Source organism: Lactuca virosa, chromosome 4 (genome assembly GCF_052849685.1).
Source record: "Lactuca virosa cultivar CGN04683 chromosome 4, Lactuca_virosa_CGN04683_v6, whole genome shotgun sequence".
In the NCBI taxonomy this organism is placed as follows: Eukaryota; Viridiplantae; Streptophyta; class Magnoliopsida; order Asterales; family Asteraceae; genus Lactuca; species Lactuca virosa.
The window spans coordinates 146,734,286-146,758,374 of NC_136429.1; the positions used below are offsets into that span (position 1 = coordinate 146,734,286).

The 24,089-nt window shown below is 33.2% G+C and overlaps 1 protein-coding gene and 1 long non-coding RNA gene across 4 annotated transcripts; both read right to left on the bottom strand.

Moving 5' to 3' along the window:
• Positions 1–16,541: 16,541 nt before the first annotated feature.
• LOC145105181 (uncharacterized) lies at positions 16,542–18,779 on the bottom strand. The gene has a single exon (XM_079042309.1). It carries the CDS (start codon positions 18,777–18,779, stop codon positions 16,542–16,544), a length of 2,238 nt encoding a protein of 745 aa, XP_078898435.1.
• Positions 18,780–19,968: 1,189 nt separating this feature from the next.
• Positions 19,969–23,573, bottom strand: LOC145107522 (uncharacterized). Of its 3 annotated transcripts, none has more exons than XR_013707886.1 (3): positions 23,354–23,573; positions 21,133–21,825; positions 19,969–21,031 (listed from the first exon to the last, which is right to left on the bottom strand). It is a non-coding gene; the product is annotated as an uncharacterized LOC145107522 (long non-coding RNA). The 3 variants fall into 3 exon arrangements; XR_013707887.1 differs by lacking the exon at positions 23,354–23,573 and adding an exon at positions 22,707–22,871; XR_013707888.1 differs by lacking the exon at positions 23,354–23,573 and having other exon boundaries at positions 21,133–21,626; positions 21,714–22,558.
• Between the last annotated feature and the right edge of the window lie 516 nt (positions 23,574–24,089).

Below are 24,089 nucleotides of genomic sequence, written 5' to 3' on the forward strand. Positions count from 1 at the left end.
AGCGGGTTTTTCGTAAAACCGGGCTTCGCTGGAGCAGCGTTCCCGAGCCGAAAGGCTCTTTTCTCGGGACTCCGGGAGCCTCGGGGCTTCCTTCGGGTGCTAGGGGGTTTACCTAGGCTTAGGGGGCGTTAGGAACCCTTAGAGAGAGAGTGTAGAGAGAGAAAGTTGAAGGGGAGAGGTGTGGGAAATGAAGGAACTCGGCACCTCTATTTATAGGCTGATTTCCTAATGGACTCGCCGACTCAGTTCACGGACTCGCCGAGTCGGTGCCACGTGTCATCACCTGATGGCTTTTCTTGGGGAGAAAGCCTTGGCCCATATTCAGCCACGTCACCCCTTTTGCAGCAGCACCCTGTCGACTTCTAAACCCTGTAACTTTCTCATACGACCTCCATTTTCGACGTTCTTTTTTTCCGCACGTAGGTAAAAACAAGATCTACAACTTTCATTTAGATTCCATCGGCTAATTCTCGACCGATCTTAAATTTAACAGTAGGAGGTGATTAGACTGTTAAATGGCCGCGAAGAATTCGTAACTTCTTCATACGGACTCCGTTTTCGTCTGTCTTTTTACCGTTGAGTTCCTATTAATGAGATCTTCAACTCTCATTTAGGTCGCGTAAGCCAAAAACCGCTCGAACTAAAATTCGAGTTTCGGGTCGTGTACTGCTATGCCAAATCTTAGAAAATTCATAACTTCCTCATACGAAGTCAGATTTGGGCGTTCTTTTTTTGTATGTTCTCGGTTTAACGTACACTACAACTTTTGTTTAGATCACTAAGGCCAAAAGTCGCTCTATCGTAAATTCACTATTTACATCTCCTGGTGTCATGCCGGTTTTGCCACGAAACTTCGACGGGCCATAACTTCTTCGTTATAATTCGGATTTCGGCGTTCTTTATATGTACGGAACCCTTGGAACATATACTACCACTTGGTTAAGATTACTCCTTCTAAATAGTCTTCCATCAAAAACTCATTTTTGATGCTCATTGTCTCTAAATTGGCTAGCCCGGATCTACGGGCGTTACAAATCTGTCACACCCCCAAACCAGACGGCAGAAACGTCCGGGGGCTTAGGTGACTTCATTCTTGTAGTATCATCACAGAGTATATAATTGAAACTTAACATCATCATTATCACACATGTAATATTACAACTGTCATTTTTTTACATTGAGTATCGTATTACAATATTACATGCCAAAATATCCAAAGTATGATGAAAACAAAACATAACAAAATGTCCAAGTATTTTTGCTGACCGACCTGCTCAACGATTTCCTGAAAATACAAGTTAATTTAAAAGGTCAACATATATAATGTTGGTGAGTTCATAAGCATGTTTGAGAAAATGTTTTGTATTACTTTGTAAACACCAAAAATTCCGATATTTTCTGAAAAACAGTTTGAAATGTTTGTGCCCGATCTTGTATTAATGCATGTGTGTTAATGTTCGTGAGAGTATAAAGAGAATGACCCCAGACAACTCGATGTTGTCTGCTTATGAGAATGCTGGAATCTCAACACCCGAGGTTGAGTACCAGCGCGTGTAGGTTACCATGTTTTCCAACAAAAGATGGTTTCCCGTAAATTTTATAATGTTAATTCCACTAAGTGAGCCGTTATAACCATACTCGATAATGACAATTTCGTCTGTCGTGACGTCTGATAGACGCCGACTTGTTTAAGGTACGGTTTGTCATCCTAGACTGGCCTAATCTAACTGTAGCGAACAGCTCAGGTGTGGGGCGTCACCCCCGTATAGATCTATACACAAACTTCTTTTCTCTCTCCGGGAGACTCTGGTTATAACTACAGGCTATGGTTGTACACTCATTTGGTGTCAAACGAAACGTCTCACTAGATCCTTAATCGAATTTACGCGAATAAACATATAAGGTATATTCTAGACCCAATAAACATGTAAGTGGACAACTAAGGCCCACTAATCATGTATATTATTTCTAGGCTCAACAGGAATGCGAATGTATATCCCGGGCCCAATATACATGTAAAAGGACAACTAAGGCCCAATAAACAGGTATATTATTTCCAGGCCCAATAAGGATGTGAATGCCGAAATTTATCCGTGGTTTGTTACGTTGGTTGTTTAAGCTTCGTGGTTTACCAAAATGACATAAAAAGCCCACCTTTTTGTAAAAGGTCATTTTTGGTCCTAAAAACCGAAAATTTACAATTATGGCGCATTTTTGGTAAAAATGACATCTTAGGTCCTTTTAAGACCAAAGTTTGCATTTAAGGCTAGTTTTAAGTAAAAATAACATTTTTAACTCACTTTTGTCAAAAATATCATTTTTGGCTTAGTTTTATAAAAATGTGCATTTTCGGCCCATTTATAAATAAATTCATCTTTTTGGCCCAAGTTTTAATAAATTCACATTTTCAGTTCTTCTTATCAAAAATTTACATTTTGGCACAACTTTGTTGAAAATGACACTTAAGCCCACAAAAGTCCAAAAATTTACAAACTTGGCCCAAAACTCGTAAAAGCCAAAATGAAGCCCATTTATGAACATTTACACTTCTAGCCCTTTTAAGATCACAAATACCATAAAGATACATATTTATCAAAATAAATCCTTTTTGGTCCCTTAAAACAGTGAGTTACATAAAAATACCTCATTTTTGGTTATTTTGTCATTTTTGGCCCTCTTATGCAATTTTCTTAGTTTTAAGCAACTTTGAAGTATTTTAAAACCTTTCTTTACAAAATAAGTTTGCAATAGATGTTATGTTCTATAATTATCATCATATTTTAACATGTCTTCAAGTTCATGGAGTTTATAACACATAATCACACATATATCATGAAAAACACACAAAATCATGCATATACACATAGATCTACACAAAACAACTTGTATTCTCCCCCAAAACATAATAAAAAACGAAAATAGGGGGTATGAACTCACATTGGTTTGATGGTTTCGGTTTTGATGAAGAATGGATGAGATCTCGGCCCTAGTAAGCTTCTTGAGTGGAGTTTTTCAAACCTAAGATGGATCTAGAGCATGGGTCACGAAATGAGGTGTTAATGGATGAAGGATTTGTCATATGATGAAGTTAATCGCTAGAATATAGGGTATCTTACCAAGATGATGAACCTTGATGATGTATTCTTGGTATCACACACTTCAAGATCACGAAAATGCAAAGGGTTGGATGGATGAACTCTTCTTGTGTTTTAAGAGGAGTTGTATGGTGATGGAAGTTTAAAATGGAGAGTGGTGAGTGAAGGGAGGTTTGGCCGTGAATAAGAAGGGAGAAAAGAAAAGAGAAGATGAGATGTGATGGGGGCATGGAAATATGAGAATTGCTTAGATACTTGATGGGTAATTACATGGAAATCCACAAGATAAACATGAGGTGTCAAGCCTTAATTAATCCCATCTATTTCTCTTTTGTTTTTTTTTTTTTTTTTGTTTTTTTTTTGTTTTTCAGTGTGGGCCGTGAATGAGGAGGAATGGGGTTTACAACCCAATTATAATGGAGAGATGGTTTTACGGCCCAATTACAATAAAGAGATGGGCTTACGGCCCAACATTGTTCAAGAGTGTGGTTCACGGCCCATAAAGGCCTATGAGAATGAAGTGGATCATTTGAGGTCCAATAAGGCCCATAAAAGTGAAATGAGATATTTTAGGCCCAACATGGCCCAAAAGGTTATAGTTTCATGAAAGTGGGTCCAATTAGAGCCCAAATAACCAAGTTGTGACTTTATTGGCCCATTAGGCCCAATAAATGATTTCTAGTCCAATAAGGGTTTGAACTGGGAAATTAGGGTTTCAAACCCACGGTTGAGTATATGAGATGTACTGAATTAGGTTTTTTGAACTTCACGAATGAGTTTTGATTCAAATGATGGTGTTTGAATGAGCATAGTGCATAATATCCACTTAGAGTTACAATTTATACAAGAGTTGATTACATGAGAACAGAATTTCCTAGCCAAGAAATGCTAGTTGTGACACTAAGATACACTCGTCATCAGCTTAGTGAGAAGAGAGAGAGGAGAGAGAGGTGGATTGGTGGTTTCTAATTAGTTATTGGCTATTGTTTTCCTTTTTTTGTTTTTTTCCTCCAAAATCATATATATTTAATTAACATACTACTATTCCTTATCTTTGTTATGCTACACATGTTAAGCCTACGTGGCATAAAAAACTAAATAATCATACGTGACAATATTCTAGGAGCGTTACCACTCCCTCCAGCCTAAAAAGGACATTAACAAAAGAATAGTTAAGCATCAAAACCAATGTTCAGCTTCTACTTTTCTCGTCGTCCAATACCAAGTTTCTGTTGATCCGAATCTACCCATGACACGTGATCCGCGACCCGCTCGCCCGCTGCCCGTTGACTCGTTAAACAAACCAATTAACCCAACAGGTTCATCACTAAAAACAATAAACACAATAAATTAGAACTTTTTATAAATAAGACTAACATATTCTTTATTAGTTCTAATGATTATTACACATTCATTGTTTGTCCATTTACAAATCCAGATGGTGTGGTTTGTTATTTTTTCATTGTTTGTCCTATTTACCGGTCCAAGTTAACATTTTCCGGAGATCTTATATGTGACGGTGTGGTTCTTAGAGGCATGACTGTCAATATTTACCTCCTCCTTACGGTACCCTGTCTCAATGAGATCCTCGAAGTCTATTGTTGCTACTGTTGCTATATACTATATTTAATAGAATTAGTGCTAATAAAAATTATTTAGAAAAATAACTAAGTAAACTTGTAATTTTAGATATCATTGAATTAGAAAACAAACTAATTAACACCGCCTTTTAAGAGGAATGAACGAAACACATATCGTCATACATAATCTATTATGTTGATTACTAGAGTAATTGCATACACCATCGATCTTAAATTCCGTTGTTAAAATTGTGATTTACAATATTCTAAGTTTTACGTGAAGAAGAATTATCTTATACATTATTTAAATAATTTCTGCATAGAACATACGTAACTCGATATTGATTTCGTTTCTGCTATAAAAATCACCCATACAAAGAATAACTAAAATTGAATTCTTTATCTTAAAAAACAATTAACTAATAATACTCAAAACTCTAGCCTCTGGTATACTTTGAAGAGCAGGCCTCCAGTAACTCCGACAATTTCGATTCACTTGCCTGCCTCTTTGAATCTGTAATCTCTTTATCTCCTTCAACCTTCGTTCAAATGGATTTGAAACTGATGATCTCATTAATGGTCGGATATTAACATGATTCCCAACAATATTGTCATTTTTCTTCACAGCTTGTTCAAGAATTTTCTGCAGTTGATGTCTTTTCATCAGGATTTTCATCCTCACCACTCCATCTTTTCCCACTGTCCGTGAAACTACTCCTCCCGGAACCCCCGTGACATCAAGAACTTTGAGATTTCTAGTAGCCATTTGATTTTTCGACCTTGCAATATGAGATGAAAATATTGATTCTATTTTGTTTAAATATTGGAGATAAAGAGTTATGTTTATGTGGCAATGAATTGCATGGTTTATATAGGTGTGTGATGTACCTATAAACCTATAAAATCTAATAAATAAATAAAAACACAGCACATTAGAGTTGGTTGATCAACTGAAATCAAGAATGTCAAACACATTAACTGTACAATTATTAAAAAAATGAAGCTGTTCGTTATTTGGCATTGGCATTTGATTTTTTTCGACCTTTAAGCATTACACTTTAGCCAAACTGTCCTTGCCTGAAATGTTATTATTAATGAAATTGTTCGTTATTTGACAATGGCGTTTGATTGAATTTTGTTCAACAACATATTAATTTAAATGGTTTGATTTCCTTTAGAATAAAGAATTATTTGCAACAAAAAACAGAGGGACAAATATTTTCATCTTTTGCACATAATACCAATATATTTTTTTTATCAGTTGTGATAATGTACTTCACCAATTGTATCGGTAGCATAACTACCGCGATCTTCATTGCATTTGCATTGATTTGTAGAAAATATTAGAGCTCAACAATAGAAGTCAATTGGTTGATCACAATTTCATATAGGAGGTTTAATGTTCAAACCTTGCACAATATTCATATGGCTCCTCAATTTATCCCCACGTGGGTCTTGGGACATGTACAATGTTGACCATCCAAATGATAAGGTTTACTATTTTTATAGAACAAAAACTGATATGTATGAGTAGTTTCTAGGACATGGCCTCTTATTAATCAATCGGCATTGATGATGAAGCGTTGATGTTGAAGCGAATTTCATTAAAATTTAGTTAACGGTTAATTTTTAATTTTTCATTGAATTTAACTTTAAACTAAAGTAACAAGTTATGGAAACTAAAAATCAAATCAAAACAATAAAAGTACACATGTTAAGTTAAATCTTTTAGATTTTTCTCATTCCCAACATCTCAATATGTACAAGTGTTGACATCCTTATGTATGGGAAATACATAAATATCTAAAAGGTTTTATAGGATTAGATAATTTACAAAGATAGGGAAGATATATTACATGAAATGATGTTCATCACTAATAGCCCCCCACATTCAAAGTAGAAGGTGGACGGACGTGGAGACAATCTCGAAAATCATCAAATAAAAATATATGGGGGTCATTTGTAATGTTTCCACAAGTTGATAACGACAGGGAACATGTAATACATAAATTTCCCTATGAGCCACTTTTTCATAAACAATATGTATATTGATCATTTCGATGTGCTTTGGTTTGATGGTGCTAAAACGTATTGCCCGAAAGGTAAATGGTACTCACATTGTCACATTAAACTATAGTGGCTTCAGTAAGGGAAATGAAATTCAAGAAGAAAATTATGTAACCAAGAAATAAGGTTTTCGTCGACAAATACACAATAGCCTAAGGTGGAACGACGAGCGTTTAGACACCCCGCCCTAATCTGTATCAGTGTAACGTAGGAGATTCGTGGAAACCGATTTGAATATATATAACTCATAAGAGAAAGTGCCTTTTAAGTATCAAATGACGTGCTTAAGGGCATCCATATGACCAACGTGTAGGTTGTGCATGTGTAAGAAAAATTGTTGCATTGCATAGGAAATATGAAGTCTAGTAAAAGTAAGATATTGTAAGGCACATGCGAGGCAACGATAATCGGTGGGTCTGAATAGGCATACCCTGTGGTGGAGCTCAAGCTTAGCTTAGTATTTTTGTTAATGAGTGTGTAGGATGGTTTGAAAACATGGCGGCATGTTCAATGATGTCTTCGGCATATTAGTTTGATTGAGAAACACATGATTGTCACAACAATTGACTGCAACGCCCAAAAAAACAAATAAGAAGGCCAAGGTCCTTCATGGAAAATTCAGAGCCTAAGAGAATCATGAGATATTATTAAAGGCAGTATGTGAAGGTACTAAGGATAATGTCATCTACATATAGTAAAAGGTAAGCAACATTATTACCATGGATGAACCCGCTCATAGAAACATAATATTTGAACTGTTGGTACCAAGCTTGTGGGCCTTTCTTAGGATGTATAAGGACCTCTTTAAGAGACATAAAAAGTATGGATGTGATGAATCTTAAAACCTCATTGGTGGATGCATGTACATCATCGCATATAAACTATGTATAAGAATATGCTTTTAACATCCAATTTATGGATTGGCCACGACTTTGATGATGCAAGTCTTAATAAGATATAGAAAAGGGTTAACTTGACAATTAGGATAAAGGTTTCGTTGTAGTCAACTCCCAATTGTCTGTAATAGCTGTAATAGCCATAGTAACAAGGCAATCTTTATAAGCAGCCAAAGGACATGTCAGTATTCATTTTGTGTTGAAAATCCATATATATAGAGAGGATAACATTCATACATGGTGTTTGAGCTACCCATATCTATGTCTTATTTAAAATAAGAGCATTAAACTCATTGGGACATGACATTTTTTCAATTTAGATAAAATAAGACATCTTTTAGGTTATGGGTAAAGTAGAAGGAGGAGATGAGTCGTTAAGGTTGAATGGAAATTTTGGATTAGAGACAACCACGTATGGATTGGTCCATATTTAACGTATTACGAGGGTGTTTGGGATTTCATTTTTAAGTTAAAAAAAAACTTTTACCCAAAATGACTTATTGATTTATGAATGTCGGAAAAAAAAAATTTAAAAAGTGTTTGGATTAGCTTTTTAGAGGCAAAAGTCAATAAGTTAAAAATGTTTGGCTAACTTATTGACTTTTGCTTGTTTTTTATTCTAACAAGGCATAACTCATTCCAAAAAATCATAAATTGTAACTTCTTCAAAACTCCTTTTCAAAGGCTAAACCAAAAGTTATTTTAAAAGTCCTTCTTATGTATCCAAACACTTTTTTTTAACTTACACACTTTTTAAAAAGTCAATAAGTTAAAAAAAAAAAGTTTTTAGATGAAATCCCAAACACCATCTACATAAAAAGCAAAAAAGGTTGAATATTTCTAATATAAACTATAAATTATTAAAATAAATATTCTACATGGTTAATTATTTATTAAAAATTATTAACTTTCTAAATAACAACATGATAATTTTGATAAGTTAAATGTATGTGTTTTTTTATAAAATTATGATATATATATATATATATATATATATATATATATATATATATATATATATATATATTATTTAGTTGATATCACACAAATAAAATTAGAAGATATTTTATTTATAGGGTAAAATTTATTTTAAACAATATTAAAATTTTAAATAACAAATGGTGATGTTTAATGTTCAAAATAACAGTAACATCCTCGGGGATCTCAATATAAAATGACATTATCTTGATTATCTCCTCACTTGATCTTTTATGTCACGTCACAACGACATTTGGAATTGGGTTATCTATACGGATCTTAATTTATTCCTCGACATCATTGTTGCTCGATATCGGCATGACATGTTCTTGTCTCAGAAAAAGTATGCCATATAGTTACTCGACAGGGCTAATACGTTAAATCTCAAACTCGTTTGCATGTTGGCTGACACCTTGGCCAACTCAATACATCCAACCTTTTTGTCTTAGATTACTCCTTCTACGACAACCTAGTTTGAGCACGGGCGAAGCCAGGATTTAAGAATAACGGAGGCTGATAAACTTATATTGTAGTAATATATTAAAATATAATGTTATACTAAATTATGTAATATAGTTCTAAATTTTAAAAGAAAAATTGACAAAGAAAAATTTGTCGACTATTATAATAATCAATTTTCAAAAAATTTCAACAGACCATAAGTTTCGACACATATTCATTTTCTATTTCTTTGAAAAAAGAACAGATGATTATTTTCTTGCTTGTAATTTACCCTCTGATTATAATAAATCAAATTATCAAATATAATTAAATTAATAATTATAAGTAACGGAAAATAAAATTTACAAGAATTAGAAATTAAAATTGTGTTGATACAACAGTGTAATCAGAAACAATATCTTTTAGAAAATTAATATTGTTAATGAATAAAAATAACTACACACTATCTCAGTGATTGGTGAATCGTCAATTAACAAAAATAAGCAAATGAATATATGATCGTTAGCTAATTAAAATAACATAAATACGATGAAGGCGGTACGTATAAACAAATGGATATATAATCAATATCTAGTTAAAATTTAAAATAAAATAAATAGAATGGAGGTGGTAGGATTTAAGTTAGACGGGGTTCTCGATTTTCATGATAATAATCATATCCACATTGTTTTCTATAGATAATAAATGCTTTTGAAAATAGTTGGGAGGGGCTGATATTATTAATTAATTGATATGGCCTTAATGGTAACTCATGGACTCATTTTATTTGTAAATGTTGCTAAAGTTTGATGAGAGATTGGGGGGAGAGGAGGAGGGTGACGAGCGGTCGTTGTCGCGTCAAAAATAAACCTTATTTCCACTAATCTAGCGAGTGGTAAGTAAGGGTCGGATCCAGAGGAGCTTATGGTTAATAGGTTAGTTACTATTTTGATTTAACGATAAAGAAATGATGATTAATTTGAGATTTATAAATATGATGACGAACAAAAAAAATATTATTTTAATTCAATTAAAAAAAATGATCGCTTTCGGTTTCAGAATTAATAATTATATGAATTAGAAATGAGTGTTATTAATTTTTCATAGCCGATTCAATTAAAGTCTAAGTCAAAAATAGAAAATAAGTGTAACCGCACCCTCCGTCCTACACACCGCTATTGGATGATTTGACACGGTGGGGAGATCACTTAAAATTGTTTTAAACTTGAGACAATTAATTGATAAATGAATAAAATAAGTGTAACGATTTTATAATGTTAAAAACATAAAAAAAAATCCACAAATAATATTCAACAAATTCAAATGTTCACACCCAAAAATAATACAATAAGTAAGAATTAAAACCTACTCCCGGTTGCGATCACGAGAGGATTTAGCCGCACATTGTAGACTTATAAAAACTCATATTTGTATTCTTGAATTCTTGATGTCTTGATCTTGAATCTTGAAAAGTCTTGAATCTTTGATGGCTTGAATTCTTTGGAAAAAGAAAAGAATTTGGAAGACTAAAATTCTTCCAAAAAAATATAGAAATTTCCTAAAGAAATTGGTGGTATGAAAATAGGTTGGTATAAGAGGTATATGAAGTATGTAAGAGTGTATGAGTGTGTAAGAGGGTGTGTAAGAATGTAAGAGGTGTGTAAGAATGTAAGAGGTGTGTTTGAAATGGTGATTTTGAGGTGGTATTTATAGTGAATTTTTGAAAAATTAAATACCAAAAAGAATGAAATAAAGATAGGAATATTAAGCTTTTAGATTGGATCTAAGATCCAATCTAAATCTTATGAAAAAGAATTAAAAAGAATTAAAAAGATGGAATTATTTGGATCTAGGAATATTAAGCTTTTAGATTGGCTCGGCTGGCTCCGGCTGAGCTCGGCTTCGGCTTGGCTTGGCTTGGCTGGGGCCTTTTCTTTTCTTTTTCATTTTTTTTTAATTAATTTAAATTAAATAAATTCAATTTAATTACTATAAATTAATTAGAAAATAATTAATTATTTCCTACTAATTCCTTGAACTTCTTTTTAATTACTATAAATTAATTAGAAAATAATAAATTCAATTCTTTTGTTTTCAATCTTGATTTCTCTTCGTGTAAATCCTTGAACTTCTTTTTGCATCTTTTTGTACCATTTTCATCATATTTACCACCTACAAACATAATTCAAATACATGTCAAAGTAGCACCATTCTTAGATAAAATCGGTTATTTTACATAAATTATAGTATATTAAGCGTGATGTAAAATATACCGATCAAACCTCCCCAACTTATCTCTTTCTCGTCCCGAGAAAGATCCAAATGTAATTGATTAGCGTGCTAGAAAACTTCTTTGATGTTTTTGAAAACTAAAGATATGAATTATAAACTAGTTTTCACATGGAACCATAACAGAATTAAATAACACCAATCAATACCACCTGATCAAGATATAGCAACAAGTGTTAGGATGAGGTCACATTTCTTTCTTTGAAGTGGGGACGTGTTTACACTCAAGGTCGATTTAAAGATATCGCTTTACCATAGGCTTGATCTACCTCTACTTAGAGACTACTTAAATATCAATCAAAAGGACTTTCAGGTTGTAATGTTCGGCTAAGGGTAGGGTAGGGATGTTTTTGGATTGGTGACTTGGGTCTTTTAGACTTTAAGAACACAACAAAGATAATTATTACAACTCGATAAATACAATACAACTATATACAAACATTAATAACATCTACAACTTATCTAACATGACTCAAAACGTTTAGATAAGACAAAAATCTTTTTGGATTATGTTCAACTTAAAAATCATGACATTATTTGAATGTGATTTCAAATTAAAATTGTATTATTAACAAAAACACAAAAGTTATTCAAACTAAAATGCTTGGTTCTGGTTTTCTTTTCTTTCTTTCTTTTTTTTTCAATCTTTTTTTTTTCAAACTTTTTTTGCACAGCAAAACCCCAAAGTGTATATATATGGACTCAACTTGAAACAAAAATTGCAAACGTTTACAAACATATAAAATATTTCTAACTAACCTTCACTAACGCTATACTTTTATTTTTAACATTTTTTTTTTGAACACAACAGATATATATCAAAATATGGAAGCTCAAACTTTAGATTTGTTTCTAAACTTTGATTTTCTAAAAATAACAAATAACACATAAAAAATCTCACATCATACAACTTTAAACTTAGGCTTAGATTTTCTAAAAATGTCGAAAATTTGTGTAAAATGTTTCGAACAACGTTAATTTCTTGATATCTAACCTTAAGTTTATAAAACTATAAATACTTACATAAACAAAAAGAGAACATTCAAATAAAGGGGTAGCTGTCTTCTTTTTCAATTTATATATATATATATATATATATATATATATATATATATATATTTTAAACCAATTTTTTAAAACCAAGCAAGAGAAATTTTCTGAAATTTCACAATTTATTTGACTCGCTAAAATATGAACAATATATATAACAAATACATACACAGAAATGATAAAACTTTGCTTATAAAGTCGAAAGACATGGTAGGAAAGTGTTTGGGATATGACTTAAATCTGCTTAAGAAACGAACAGGCTAAGGCTCAAAGTGGTTAACAACAGGGATTTTAAATACAAATGGGTAGGCTTAAGGCTTAATTGGCTAAAAATAAAAATAAATGAATTGCCTTTATCATTTTGATATTCAGTATTCTTAAAATAGAGTTAAAACAAGTTCTAGAAAGCTGATCTACTGCATGAAATGTATCAGTCTGTTACGGTCCACTTTCTCACTGTTATGCATCCTATTGTTTGTTTCTATATCCATACAAGTAATACTAATTGGTGCTTCAAAATGTTTTTTTTTATGTTTCCTGCTATAATTTGGTAAAAGCACACTAACATACTAACACAATTACATTCTTTCCTTTTTGGGATAATTTCTTATTTATATTAAAAAAAATCACACAAAACAAACAAAAAATCGAGATCACCTGATAGTTCTTGGTAGAGGAGGCTTTTATATCTTCAAAAATAGGAGAAAAATGTTGAAATTTTTTTTTTGGGCTCGATCAAAACCAAAAATTGCAGCATATTTGGTTTGTCGCCTTTTTCTCATTTAAGTATACCTCCCCAACTTTAAACTTTGCATCGTCCTCGATGTAAAACACAAAAGAAAACCATAAAACAATAAAATGAAATAAACCACAAACACACCAAATAAAATAAATCCATCATTTTCGCTGAGGATCACGATTGCACTTGGCATGTGCAACAAGCCTTTTAAACCCCTAGGTTACCCTAGTGGACGAGTGAAGTCTCGTGAGGGTTTGCAGTGAACATACCCACAAAGTTCTCGGGTTGCCTCCCGAAGTAGCGCTAAGTTTAACGTCTTCAGCCAGACGTGTTACCTCGAAGCAAAAACTAGATGACGTAAGTGGGTTGTTCTTGTAAAAAGTCAACCCGTTCTACTTGTACCTCATGTCGTGTGGCGGATGAAATATAGGGCTTGAGACGATGCCCGTTTACTTTGAATGACTCACCGCCTTTTTCATCTTTGATCTCAATCGCTCCGTGAGGTGTGACATCAACTACTTCATATGGTCCTGACCATTTGCTTTTCAATTTCCCGAGAAAAAGCTTTAATCGTGAATTAAATGGAAGATTTTTATTACCCAGTTGACTTCATAGTTATGGACTCTGAAAAACACTTCAAGGACAAACAACAAAATGTCATTCTCGGTCGTCCCTTTTTAGCAACTATAAATGCTCAAATTAGTTGTCGAGATGGTGCAATTGACGTGACTTTTGGCAACCGCAAGTTGAGACTACAAGCCTTTGGACCCAACGCTAACTCTCCAGATCATAATGATTGCTTTATGATAGACACCATCGGGGATTGTGTTCACGAGCATACCGCAAATATGCTCCTGGACATAACCAATGATTTGGAGGATGTTTTTTGTGACAGTGACAGATCTCAATCAATTGAAGATCAAAAAGAGTTTCTGAATGCTATCCATGGTCGCACGTCAACTTGGTCAAATAATTTTGATGATCTCCCAGATTCAATTGATTCAAAGATAAAGCCATCATTGGAAGAACCACCATCATTGGAATTGAAGTTGTTACCGAAGCATTTGAAATATGCCTTTTTGGGAGAAAATCAAACGCTTCCGGTGATCATTGCATCAGATTTGACAGAGGAACAAGAACAAGCATTACTGAAGGTGCTTAACACATACAAAGCCGCAGTTGGATGGACAATTGCCGATCTTAAGGGAATAAGCCCAGCAGTTTGCATGCATAGAATCATTACCGAACCGTCGACAAAACCATCAAGAGAGACGCAAAGAAGATCGAACCCTAATATGAGGGAAGTCGTGAAGAAAGAAGTGTTAAAGTGGTTAGATGCCGGAATCATCTACCCAATCTCTGACAGTGTATGGGTTAGCCCAACGCAAACCGTTCCAAAGAAAGCTGGCGTCACGATCGTAGAAACTTCAAGTGGTGAAAAGATAACCACTCGGCCAGTAACCGGGTGGCGGGTTTGTATTGATTATCGCAAATTAAATACTGCCACTTTAAAAGACCATTTTCCTTTACCATTCATTGACCAAATAATAGAGAAATTATCAGGTCAAAAGTTTTATTGTTTTCTGGATGGGTATTCTGGATACAATCAAATACCTATACATCCTGAAGACCAAGCCAAGACTACTTTTACATGTCCCTATGGTACTTTCGCATTCCGACGAATGCCATTCGGATTATGTAATGCCCCTGCCACTTTTCAAAGATTAATGACTAGTATTTTTTCAGACATGGTCGGGGAGTCCTTGGAAATTTTTATGGATGATTTCTCTATTTTTGGATCAACATTTGACACATGTCTCCAACAATTGGTAAAAGTTTTGAAACGTTGCACGGAGACAAACTTGGTTTTAAGTTGGGAGAAAAGTCATTTCATGGTTAAAGAAGGAGTTGTACTTGGGCATGTTGTTTCTGAAAGAGGATTTGAAGTTGACCATGCCAAAGTACAACTCATTTCCTTACTACCACCTCCCACAAATGTCAAAGGCGTGAGATCTTTTCTTGGACATGCAGGTTTTTATAGACGATTCATCAAAAATTTTAGTGCGATTTCAAAACCTTTATGCAATTTGCTCTCTAAAGACGCACCATTTTCTTTTGATGAATCGTGTATGAAATCCTTTCAAAATCTAAAGGGACAACTTTCCCAAGCACCAATATTGCGATCACCTGATTGGTCACAACCTTTTGAAATCATGTGTGACGCAAGTGATTATGCGGTTGGTGCTGTATTGGGGCAACGGGTGAATAAAAAGCCCGTTGTAATCTCTTATGCTAGCAAAACTTTTTCCGATATACAATTGAATTACACAACAACGGAAAAAGAGTTGTTAGCAGTTGTCTTTGCTTTAGACAAATTTCGCTCATATGTTTGGGGGTCAAAAGTCGTTGTTTTTACGGACCATAGTGCTTTGCGTCATCTCATGCAAAAGAAAGATGCAAAACCGAGGCTTATTAGATGGATATTGCTACTACAAGAATTTGACTTAGAAATTCAGGATAAGAAAGGAAGTGATAATGTAGTAGCTGATCACTTGTCCAGACTCCCCATTGATGTATCAAGCACTTTCAAGGAAGAAATTCGGGATACCTTTCCCGATGAACAATTATTGAACATCAATGGATTACCTTGGTTTGCTAATATTGTGAATTATTTGGCTACAGGAAAAATACCAGAGTATTGGACAAAGCAAAAGATGAAACATTTCATGGCACAAGCAAAACGGTTTATTTGGGACAATCCAGACTTATTCAAGATTGGACCAGATCAAATAATTCGGAGATGTGTCCCTGACCATGAAATTCCGGCATCTAACCACTTTAACACTTCTTTCTTCACGACTTCCCTCATATTAGGGTTCGATCTTCTTTGCGTCTCTCTTGATGGTTTTGTCGACGGTTCGGTAATGATTCTATGCATGCAAACTGCTGGGCTTATTCCCTTAAGATCGGCAATTGTCCATCCAACTGCGGCTTTGTATGTGTTAAGCACCTTCAGTAATGCTTGTTCTTGTTCCTCTGTCAAATCTGATGCAATGATCACCGGAAGCGTTTGATTTTCTCCCAAAAAGGCATATTTCAAATGCTTCGGTAACAACTTCAATTCCAATGCTGGTGGTTCTTCCAATGATGGCTTTATCTTTGAATAAATTGAATCTGGGAGATCATCAAAATTATTTGACCAAGTTGACGTGCGACCATGGATAGCATTCAGAAACTCTTTTTGATCTTCAATTGATTGAGATCTGTCACTGTCACAAAAAACATCCTCCAAATCATTGGTTATGTCCAGGAGCATATTTGCGGTATGCTCGTGAACACAATCCCCGATGGTGTCTATCATAAAGCAATCATTATGATCTGGAGAGTTAGCGTTGGGTCCAAAGGCTTATAGTCTCAACTTGCGGTTGCCAAAAGTCACATCAATTGCACCATCTCGACAACTAATTTGAGCATTTATAGTTGCTAAAAAGGGACGACCGAGAATGACATTTTGTTGTTTGTCCTTGAAGTGTTTTTCAGAGTCCATAACTATGAAGTCAACTGGGTAATAAAAATCTTCCACCTTGACTATGACATCAGGCAACATCCCCCGTGGTAATTTAAGTGACAAATCGGCCATGGACACAGTAATGTTAGTTGGTTGCAATGGGCCAAGGTCATATTTATCATATAAACTACCAGGAAGGACATTGATACTTGCTCCAAGATCAAGAAGTGCCTTTTTGATTTTTATGTTTCCAATTTCAATTGTAATTAAGGGTGCTCCATGATCTTTTAATTTGGGTGGAAGTATTCCTGTCAAAGCGGCACTAACATGTGCTGTACCGTTTGATTTTGTTGGAATTCGATGACGTCTCTTTTGAGTACATAAATCTTTGAGGAATTTAGCATAAGCCGGAATTTGCTTAATGGCATCGATAAGTGGGATGTTAATTTTGACTTGTCGAAAAGTTTCCCAAATATCATCATTTTTTTTAAAAACTTGTTTTTCTGGGTTTTTCAAAGCTGTTGGGTAAGGGGTGGTATTTGTCTCCACATGTCCTTCCCCAACTTTAGACAGCTCCGACTCATGCAATTTTCCTTTCAATTTATGTTCTGGTTCAATTGGTGTTTTAAGAGTCTTTTCACTTTCATTATCAGAAGATACATAATCCTCCACTAAAACCTCATCAAGATTTTTTAACGAGTTTGGTGTAGGCTTATGCACTTGATTATCATATGATTTACCACTACGCAGAATAGTTACCTCATTTACATGTGCGTTGTTGTTGGTGTTGGTGGTGGTGGTGTTGCTAGTTGAAGCTCTTGAGTGTTGAGGATTTACTTGCGTGGTGCCCGGAAGGTTGCCAGGTGGTCGCCGATTTATTTGCTCTGCTATTTGTCCCAATTGCTTCTCAAGTATTGAAATTGATTTGGAGTTAATTTCATTTTGCTTGAGACTTTCCTTCATCATGTTCATCAATTGTTCCATTTGCTTATCATGGTATGGTTCACTTGTCTTTCCATGATTTGCTTGAGAAGAAACTGGCCCATGATGTTGATTTTGACTGGATTGGCCCGAATTGTTGTTGCTGACCTTGTTGCCTTGCCAGGGGTTGAAGTTGTTGTTGTTGTTCCGCCAATTTGAACTTGAATTGTTGTTGTTCCTCCATCGGTCATTGTTGCTTTGGTTGTTGAATTGATTGTGTTGTTGTTGTGGTCTATAGAAATTTCGCCTTTCTTCATTCAAGTCAGCCTGATCACCGGAAGAATAAAAGACTTCTTCAACTTTATCATTGTCTTGAGCGAACATGTTCCCTTTTCTGCAGTCTTTAGTCTTGTGTGGTCCTTCACATAAAGTGCAAACAGTTTGAACATTAGATTGAGGGTTTTGTTTAAGTTGACTGATTTCAGTTGTCAGTTTCCGCATTTGGGAAAGGACTTCAGTCAGCACTTCATCGGTTTGATGTACACTCTCAAATCTAAGTTGTTTGTTTTTGTTGCCACGATATTGGACCGAATGAGCGGGATTGCCATTCATTGCCATTTCATCTATGAGTTCATAAGTCTCTTCTGGTGTTTTGTTCCTTATGGAACCTCCGGCAGCTGCATGGAGTGATTGTTGTGTATGAATGTCCAAACTATTGAAGAATGTTTGGACCTGCCTCCACATAGGTAGCTCATGATGTGGGCATCTTTGGAGTAGCTCTCGGTATCTTTCCCATGCTTCGTATAGCGATTCGCCATCTTCAGGTTGAAATGAAAGGATTTCATTGATCATCATGTTTGTCTTTGATGGTGGAAAGTACTTGGTTAGGAATTTGTCAGCCAAGTCTTCCCAAGTGGTGATGGATTCAGCGGGTAATGTTGAGAACCACCTCTTGGCACGACCTCGTAGAGAGAAAGGAAAGAGGCGTAGTCGGATTGCATCTTCAATTACTCCATCCATCTTGAACATGTCACAAATGTCCAAGAAACTAGTGATGTGTGTATTGGGGTCACTATCGGGTGAGCCATCGAATTGCGCACTATTTTGCACCATTTGGATCACATGCATCTTGATCTCAAAAGTTGTAGCTCCTACTTCAGGTCGTTTAATGCATGATTTGGTCCCGTCAAGTGAGGGTCGTGCAAAATCTCCCATGGTTTTTCGGTCTGTCATCTTGTCGTCGGTTTTGTTGGCTTCTTCAAAAATTAAGGCGCGGTGAGTAACACGATTTCTTCTTGCCGCTCTTTCGATTTCTGAATTAAAAAGCAATGGAGAGGATCGTCTCGAATAACGAGTATGCATGCACAACAAAAACATACAAACGCTTAAAAGGAATTTAACAATTATAAATAAAGACTATAAGAATCAAATAATTTTTTTTTTAATTTTAAGAAAGACCAAAGAGAAAAAACTCTTAAACTAAAAAAAAAAAAATAAACCCCTTTTTAAAATGAACAATTTTTTTTTCTATAAATTTTTATTTTATAATTTTTTATATATGTGTTTTTTATTTATTTTCGAAAATTAAAAACAAATAAAAAAAAACAGTGAATTAATTTTTTTTATATGTATTTTTTATATTTTTTTATATATTTTCGAAGTTAAAAAAAATCAAATAAACAATTTTTTTTATATTTTTTTATATATATTTTCGAAATTATACTTAAAAATCAAAAAAAAATGTGAATTTTTTTTTAATTGTATATATATATTCGAAAATTATACTAAAAATGAAAAAAAAAATATCAAATAAACAACTAAAAAGAAAATGTGAAATTTTTATCAATTTTTTTTTAATTTATTTTAATTTATTTTAAAATCAAAATCAAAATAACTAAATATTAAGCGCAATAACTCCCCGGCAACGGCGCCAAAATTTGACGAGCGGTCGTTGTCGCGTCAAAAATAAAACCTTATTTCCACTAATCTAGCGAGTGGTAAGTAAGGGTCGAATCCAGAGGAGCTTATGGTTAATAGGTTAGTTACTATTTTGATTTAACGATAAAGAAATGATGATTAATTTGAGATTTATAAATATGATGACAAACAAAAAAAATATTATTTTAACTCAATTAAAAAAAATGATCGCTTCCGGTTTCAGAATTAATAATTATATGAATTAGAAATGAGTGTTATTAATTTTTCATAGCCGATTCAATTAAAGTCTAAGTCAAAAATAGAAAATAAGTGTAACCGCACCCTCCGTCCTACACACTGCTATTGGATGATTTGACACGGTGGGAAGATCACTTAAAATTGTTTTAAACTTGGGACAATTAATTGATAAATGAATAAAATAAGTGTAACGATTTTATAATGTTAAAAACATAAAAAAAATCCACAAATAATATTCAACAAATTCAAATGTTCACACCCAAAAATAATACAATAAGTAAGAATTAAAACCTACTCCCGGTTGCGATCACGAGAGGATTTAGCCGCACATTGTAGACTTATACAAACTCATATTTGTATTCTTGAATTCTTGATGTCTTGATCTTGAATCTTGAAAAGTCTTGAATCTTTGATGGCTTGAATTCTTTGGAAAAAGAAAAGAATTTGGAAGACTAAAATTCTTCCAAAAAAATATAGAAATTTCCTAAAGAAATTGGTGGTATGAAAATAGGTTGGTATAAGAGGTATATGAAGTATGTAAGAGTGTATGAGTGTGTAAGAGGGTGTGTAAGAATGTAAGAGGTGTGTAAGAATGTATGAGGTGTGTTTGAAATGGTGATTTTGAGGTGGTATTTATAGTGAATTTTTGAAAAATTAAATACCAAAAAGAATGAAATAAAGCTAGGAATATTAAGCTTTTAGATTGGATCTAAGATCCAATCTAAATCTTATGAAAAAGAATTAAAAAGAATTAAAAAGATGGAATTATTTGGATCTAGGAATATTAAGCTTTTAGATTGGCTCGGCTGGCTCCGGCTGAGCTCGGCTTCGGCTTGGCTTGGCTTGGCTGGGGCCTTTTCTTTTCTTTTTCATTTTTTTTAATTAATTTAAATTAAATAAATTCAATTTAATTACTATAAATTAATTAAAAAATAATTAATTATTTCCCACTAATTTATTTTAATTAAACCTCATTAATTAATTTAAATTCTTTTTATTTTTATTTTTAAAAACATGATTTTTATATATTATTTTTATTTTGATTTTATTAAAAATACATTTAATTAAATTAAATTATTTAGAAAATAATAAAATTATTATTTCCTAAATAAATCATTTTAATTAAATTATAATTATTTTAAAAATACAATTTTTCATTTTTTTATTTTGTTTTCTCGTCTTTCCAAACCCGAACATCTTCAATTCTTTTGTTTTCAATCTTGATTTCTCTTCGTGTAATTCCTTGAACTTCTTTTTGCATCTTTTTGTACCATTTTCATCATATTTACCACCTACAAACATAATTCAAATACATGTCAAAGTAGCACCATTCTTAAATAAAATCGGTTATTTTACATAAATTATAGTATATTAAGCGTGATGTAAAATATACCGATCAGAGGAGGGGCAGAGCATCTGTCAGCCCCCTTATTGTCTCCGCCTCTGAGTTTGAGCATTGTAGTCCCTTACTTTCACTAGGTCTGATATCACCTATGCAGTTCAGCGGATGTGCCTTCATATACATTATCCTCAATAGCCTCAATTGATAAAACTTAATAGAATCATAAGCTACGTATGAAGTACCACCGCGTATTGGTTGTAAATTTTTCCTCTTATGCTTGAAGAATCACAACCTACTCCGATGTGGATTGGGTTTGTTGTCCAACCACCAAAAAATCCACATTTTGGTGTTATTTGTTCCTCGGAAACAAGTTTCTATTGTGGTCTACAAAATGAAACAGCACCATTTCCCGTTCCAATGGTGTTGCCAACACTGTCATTGAAATGTATTAGATTCATAATCTTCTTCTTGAGGTCTACAAAGCATCTAACGACACCATCATTGTCTATCACGATAATGTTAGAGCATTCTACTTAGCTAACAACCTGGTTCAGCATCACAGAATTAAGCATATCAAGATATATTTTAACTTTGCTCCTAAAAAGTTTCCTTAGAACAAATCAGAGTGTTACATGTTCCATCTTCATCTCAATAGGAAAATGTCTTCACAAAGATCATGTAGTCCACCTTATTCCTTGATTCTTAGTCCCAAATTAAATGTTCGGCACATACGCCCCATTCAAGCTACAAAGGGTGAGGACAGGGGTAAGTATACACCTACTGTTATTGTTATTTAGATTGTATATGTATTGGGCGCATAATGTATAGTACTTGACATATAAACCATTAAGTTTTTTTTTAAATACGGTTTTACCCTAACATCGTTTTTTGGTGCGTTTAAACTGGAACTTTGCAAGTTTTTGTTTTTTCTACTTTTGACCTTGCTACCTACTATAATAGGTTTACTAATTACCATAAAATAAAATTCACAAATAAACCCCTTAAGTTTACAAAAAAATTATGTTTTACCTTAAGTATTTATTATTTTTTTTTCATATTATACGTATTAATGTAGAAAAAATGCATTTATACACGATGAATGTTTAACTAAACACCGTATTTACATTTTTTTTAAATGTTATTTTTTATATATTGGTGTTTTTGTCTATTTATATGGTTAAAATGTAAAAAATATTTTTTAATAGTATAAATATGTTATTCGGTTTTCTTAAGCGAGAAACATAAAAAGCTTTCAGCTACAAACACAACATATGGCCAACAATAAAAAGTAGTTAACTGTAGGGGTCAAACACGTATAGTAGTACGAGTTACTAAGTTGCTATATATCTATATATGTAATTGTTTATTTAATGTCTAGTTTAATTTTTAATGTTTATAACTGGACTAGACTTCAAATGTTTCGTAAAGCTCATATCGATAGAAATGGAAATTCCGATTGTACGTTATCCAAGCAATATTATGTAAGTGTTTATTTAAAGTATAATTGTCTTTTTTATATATATATATATATATATATATATATATATATATATATATATATATATATATATGATACATACATAATGACTTAGTGCGGGAGATAGAAATGCAAACATAAGCTTTACCCGATGGAAGTAACCTAACACCAACAATTGAGATAGATTCACTTGAAAAGGTGTTAGGTGCTCCACGAGGACATATCAAAAGGATTGGCTGTACGTCTTCCAACAGAACCTAAAACGATTGTGAGCAGTGGTGGACCTTGAACAACTAATTTTTTTTTTTTTTTTTTTTGGGGGGGGGGGGGGGGGTGGCGAAAGTATTAGAGACTAAAATTAACATTCTTACACATAAAAAAACCAAATTTTTTTATCAACAATTAAACACCAAAACATCTAAAATTACCGTTTTTACACATAAAAAATCAATTTTTTTCCAGCAATTAAACACCAAAAATACCTAGAAGAATAACTACAACTCACCCTGCATCTGCAAATCTTATTTCTGAAATCTCAAATTCTCAAATTCTGAAATCACAAGTGGGAAACCTCAAATTCTACAGAAGTTCTTAACTAACAATGCTCCTAAATTCTGCAAATCTTATTTCTAAGAAATTAGTTAACTAACAATGCTGCTAACAATCAGAAATCTAAATTCAATTATTTACAACTGTATGATAAAACAGAACTGAAAGTGTCGATTTATGAATTCTGAGATTTTGAATTATGATTTCTGAACTCTGAAACAAAAAAATAAAAAAAAAACAATAGACCTGATTAAGATTGTCGATTGTTGATAACTTATTACTTATAAGTGATTGATTCCAGGTTTCACTGATTAGCGATTGAGCGTACAACATCCAGAAAATAGCGATTGGCGAAGGAACAAGGATAGAGGGCAGGGGCGAATCACGAATGGCGATGAGCCTATGACGGATGATGATTGAGTTTAGGGCTTTGGATTGGAAATCAGAGGAGGGGCCACAACCCAAATTTTTATTATCTAGCCTAATATGCATAAAAAATATGGGCTATTTATATTTCTAATAAAAAAATCACGGAGGGGAGGGGGACCCCTCCTGACCCTTTATATCATGCGCCCTTTATTGTAAGAAAGAGCCTTCACCACTAGAATATATGAGTTGTATGTAACACAAACCAATTTATTTTTCATTTAAAACTCTCATATATATATATATATATATATATATATATATATATATATATATATATATATATATATATATATATATATATATATATATATATGCATTTTAGTTTACTAATTTGTTAGTTGTTGATTATTTGTTATATTTTTTGGTAATTGGATTTTTGTGATTAATTAGAAGTTTGATATGTAAGTTGGTTTATGTTACTTTGCTATTTTGATATCTTTGGTAATTGAAGTTTGATATGTAGTTTGGTATTTTGGTATGTTTATAATTTGTATATGGTATGTTGGTAGTTTTGATAACTAATAGGAAGTTTGGTATCTAGTTTGGTTTATAT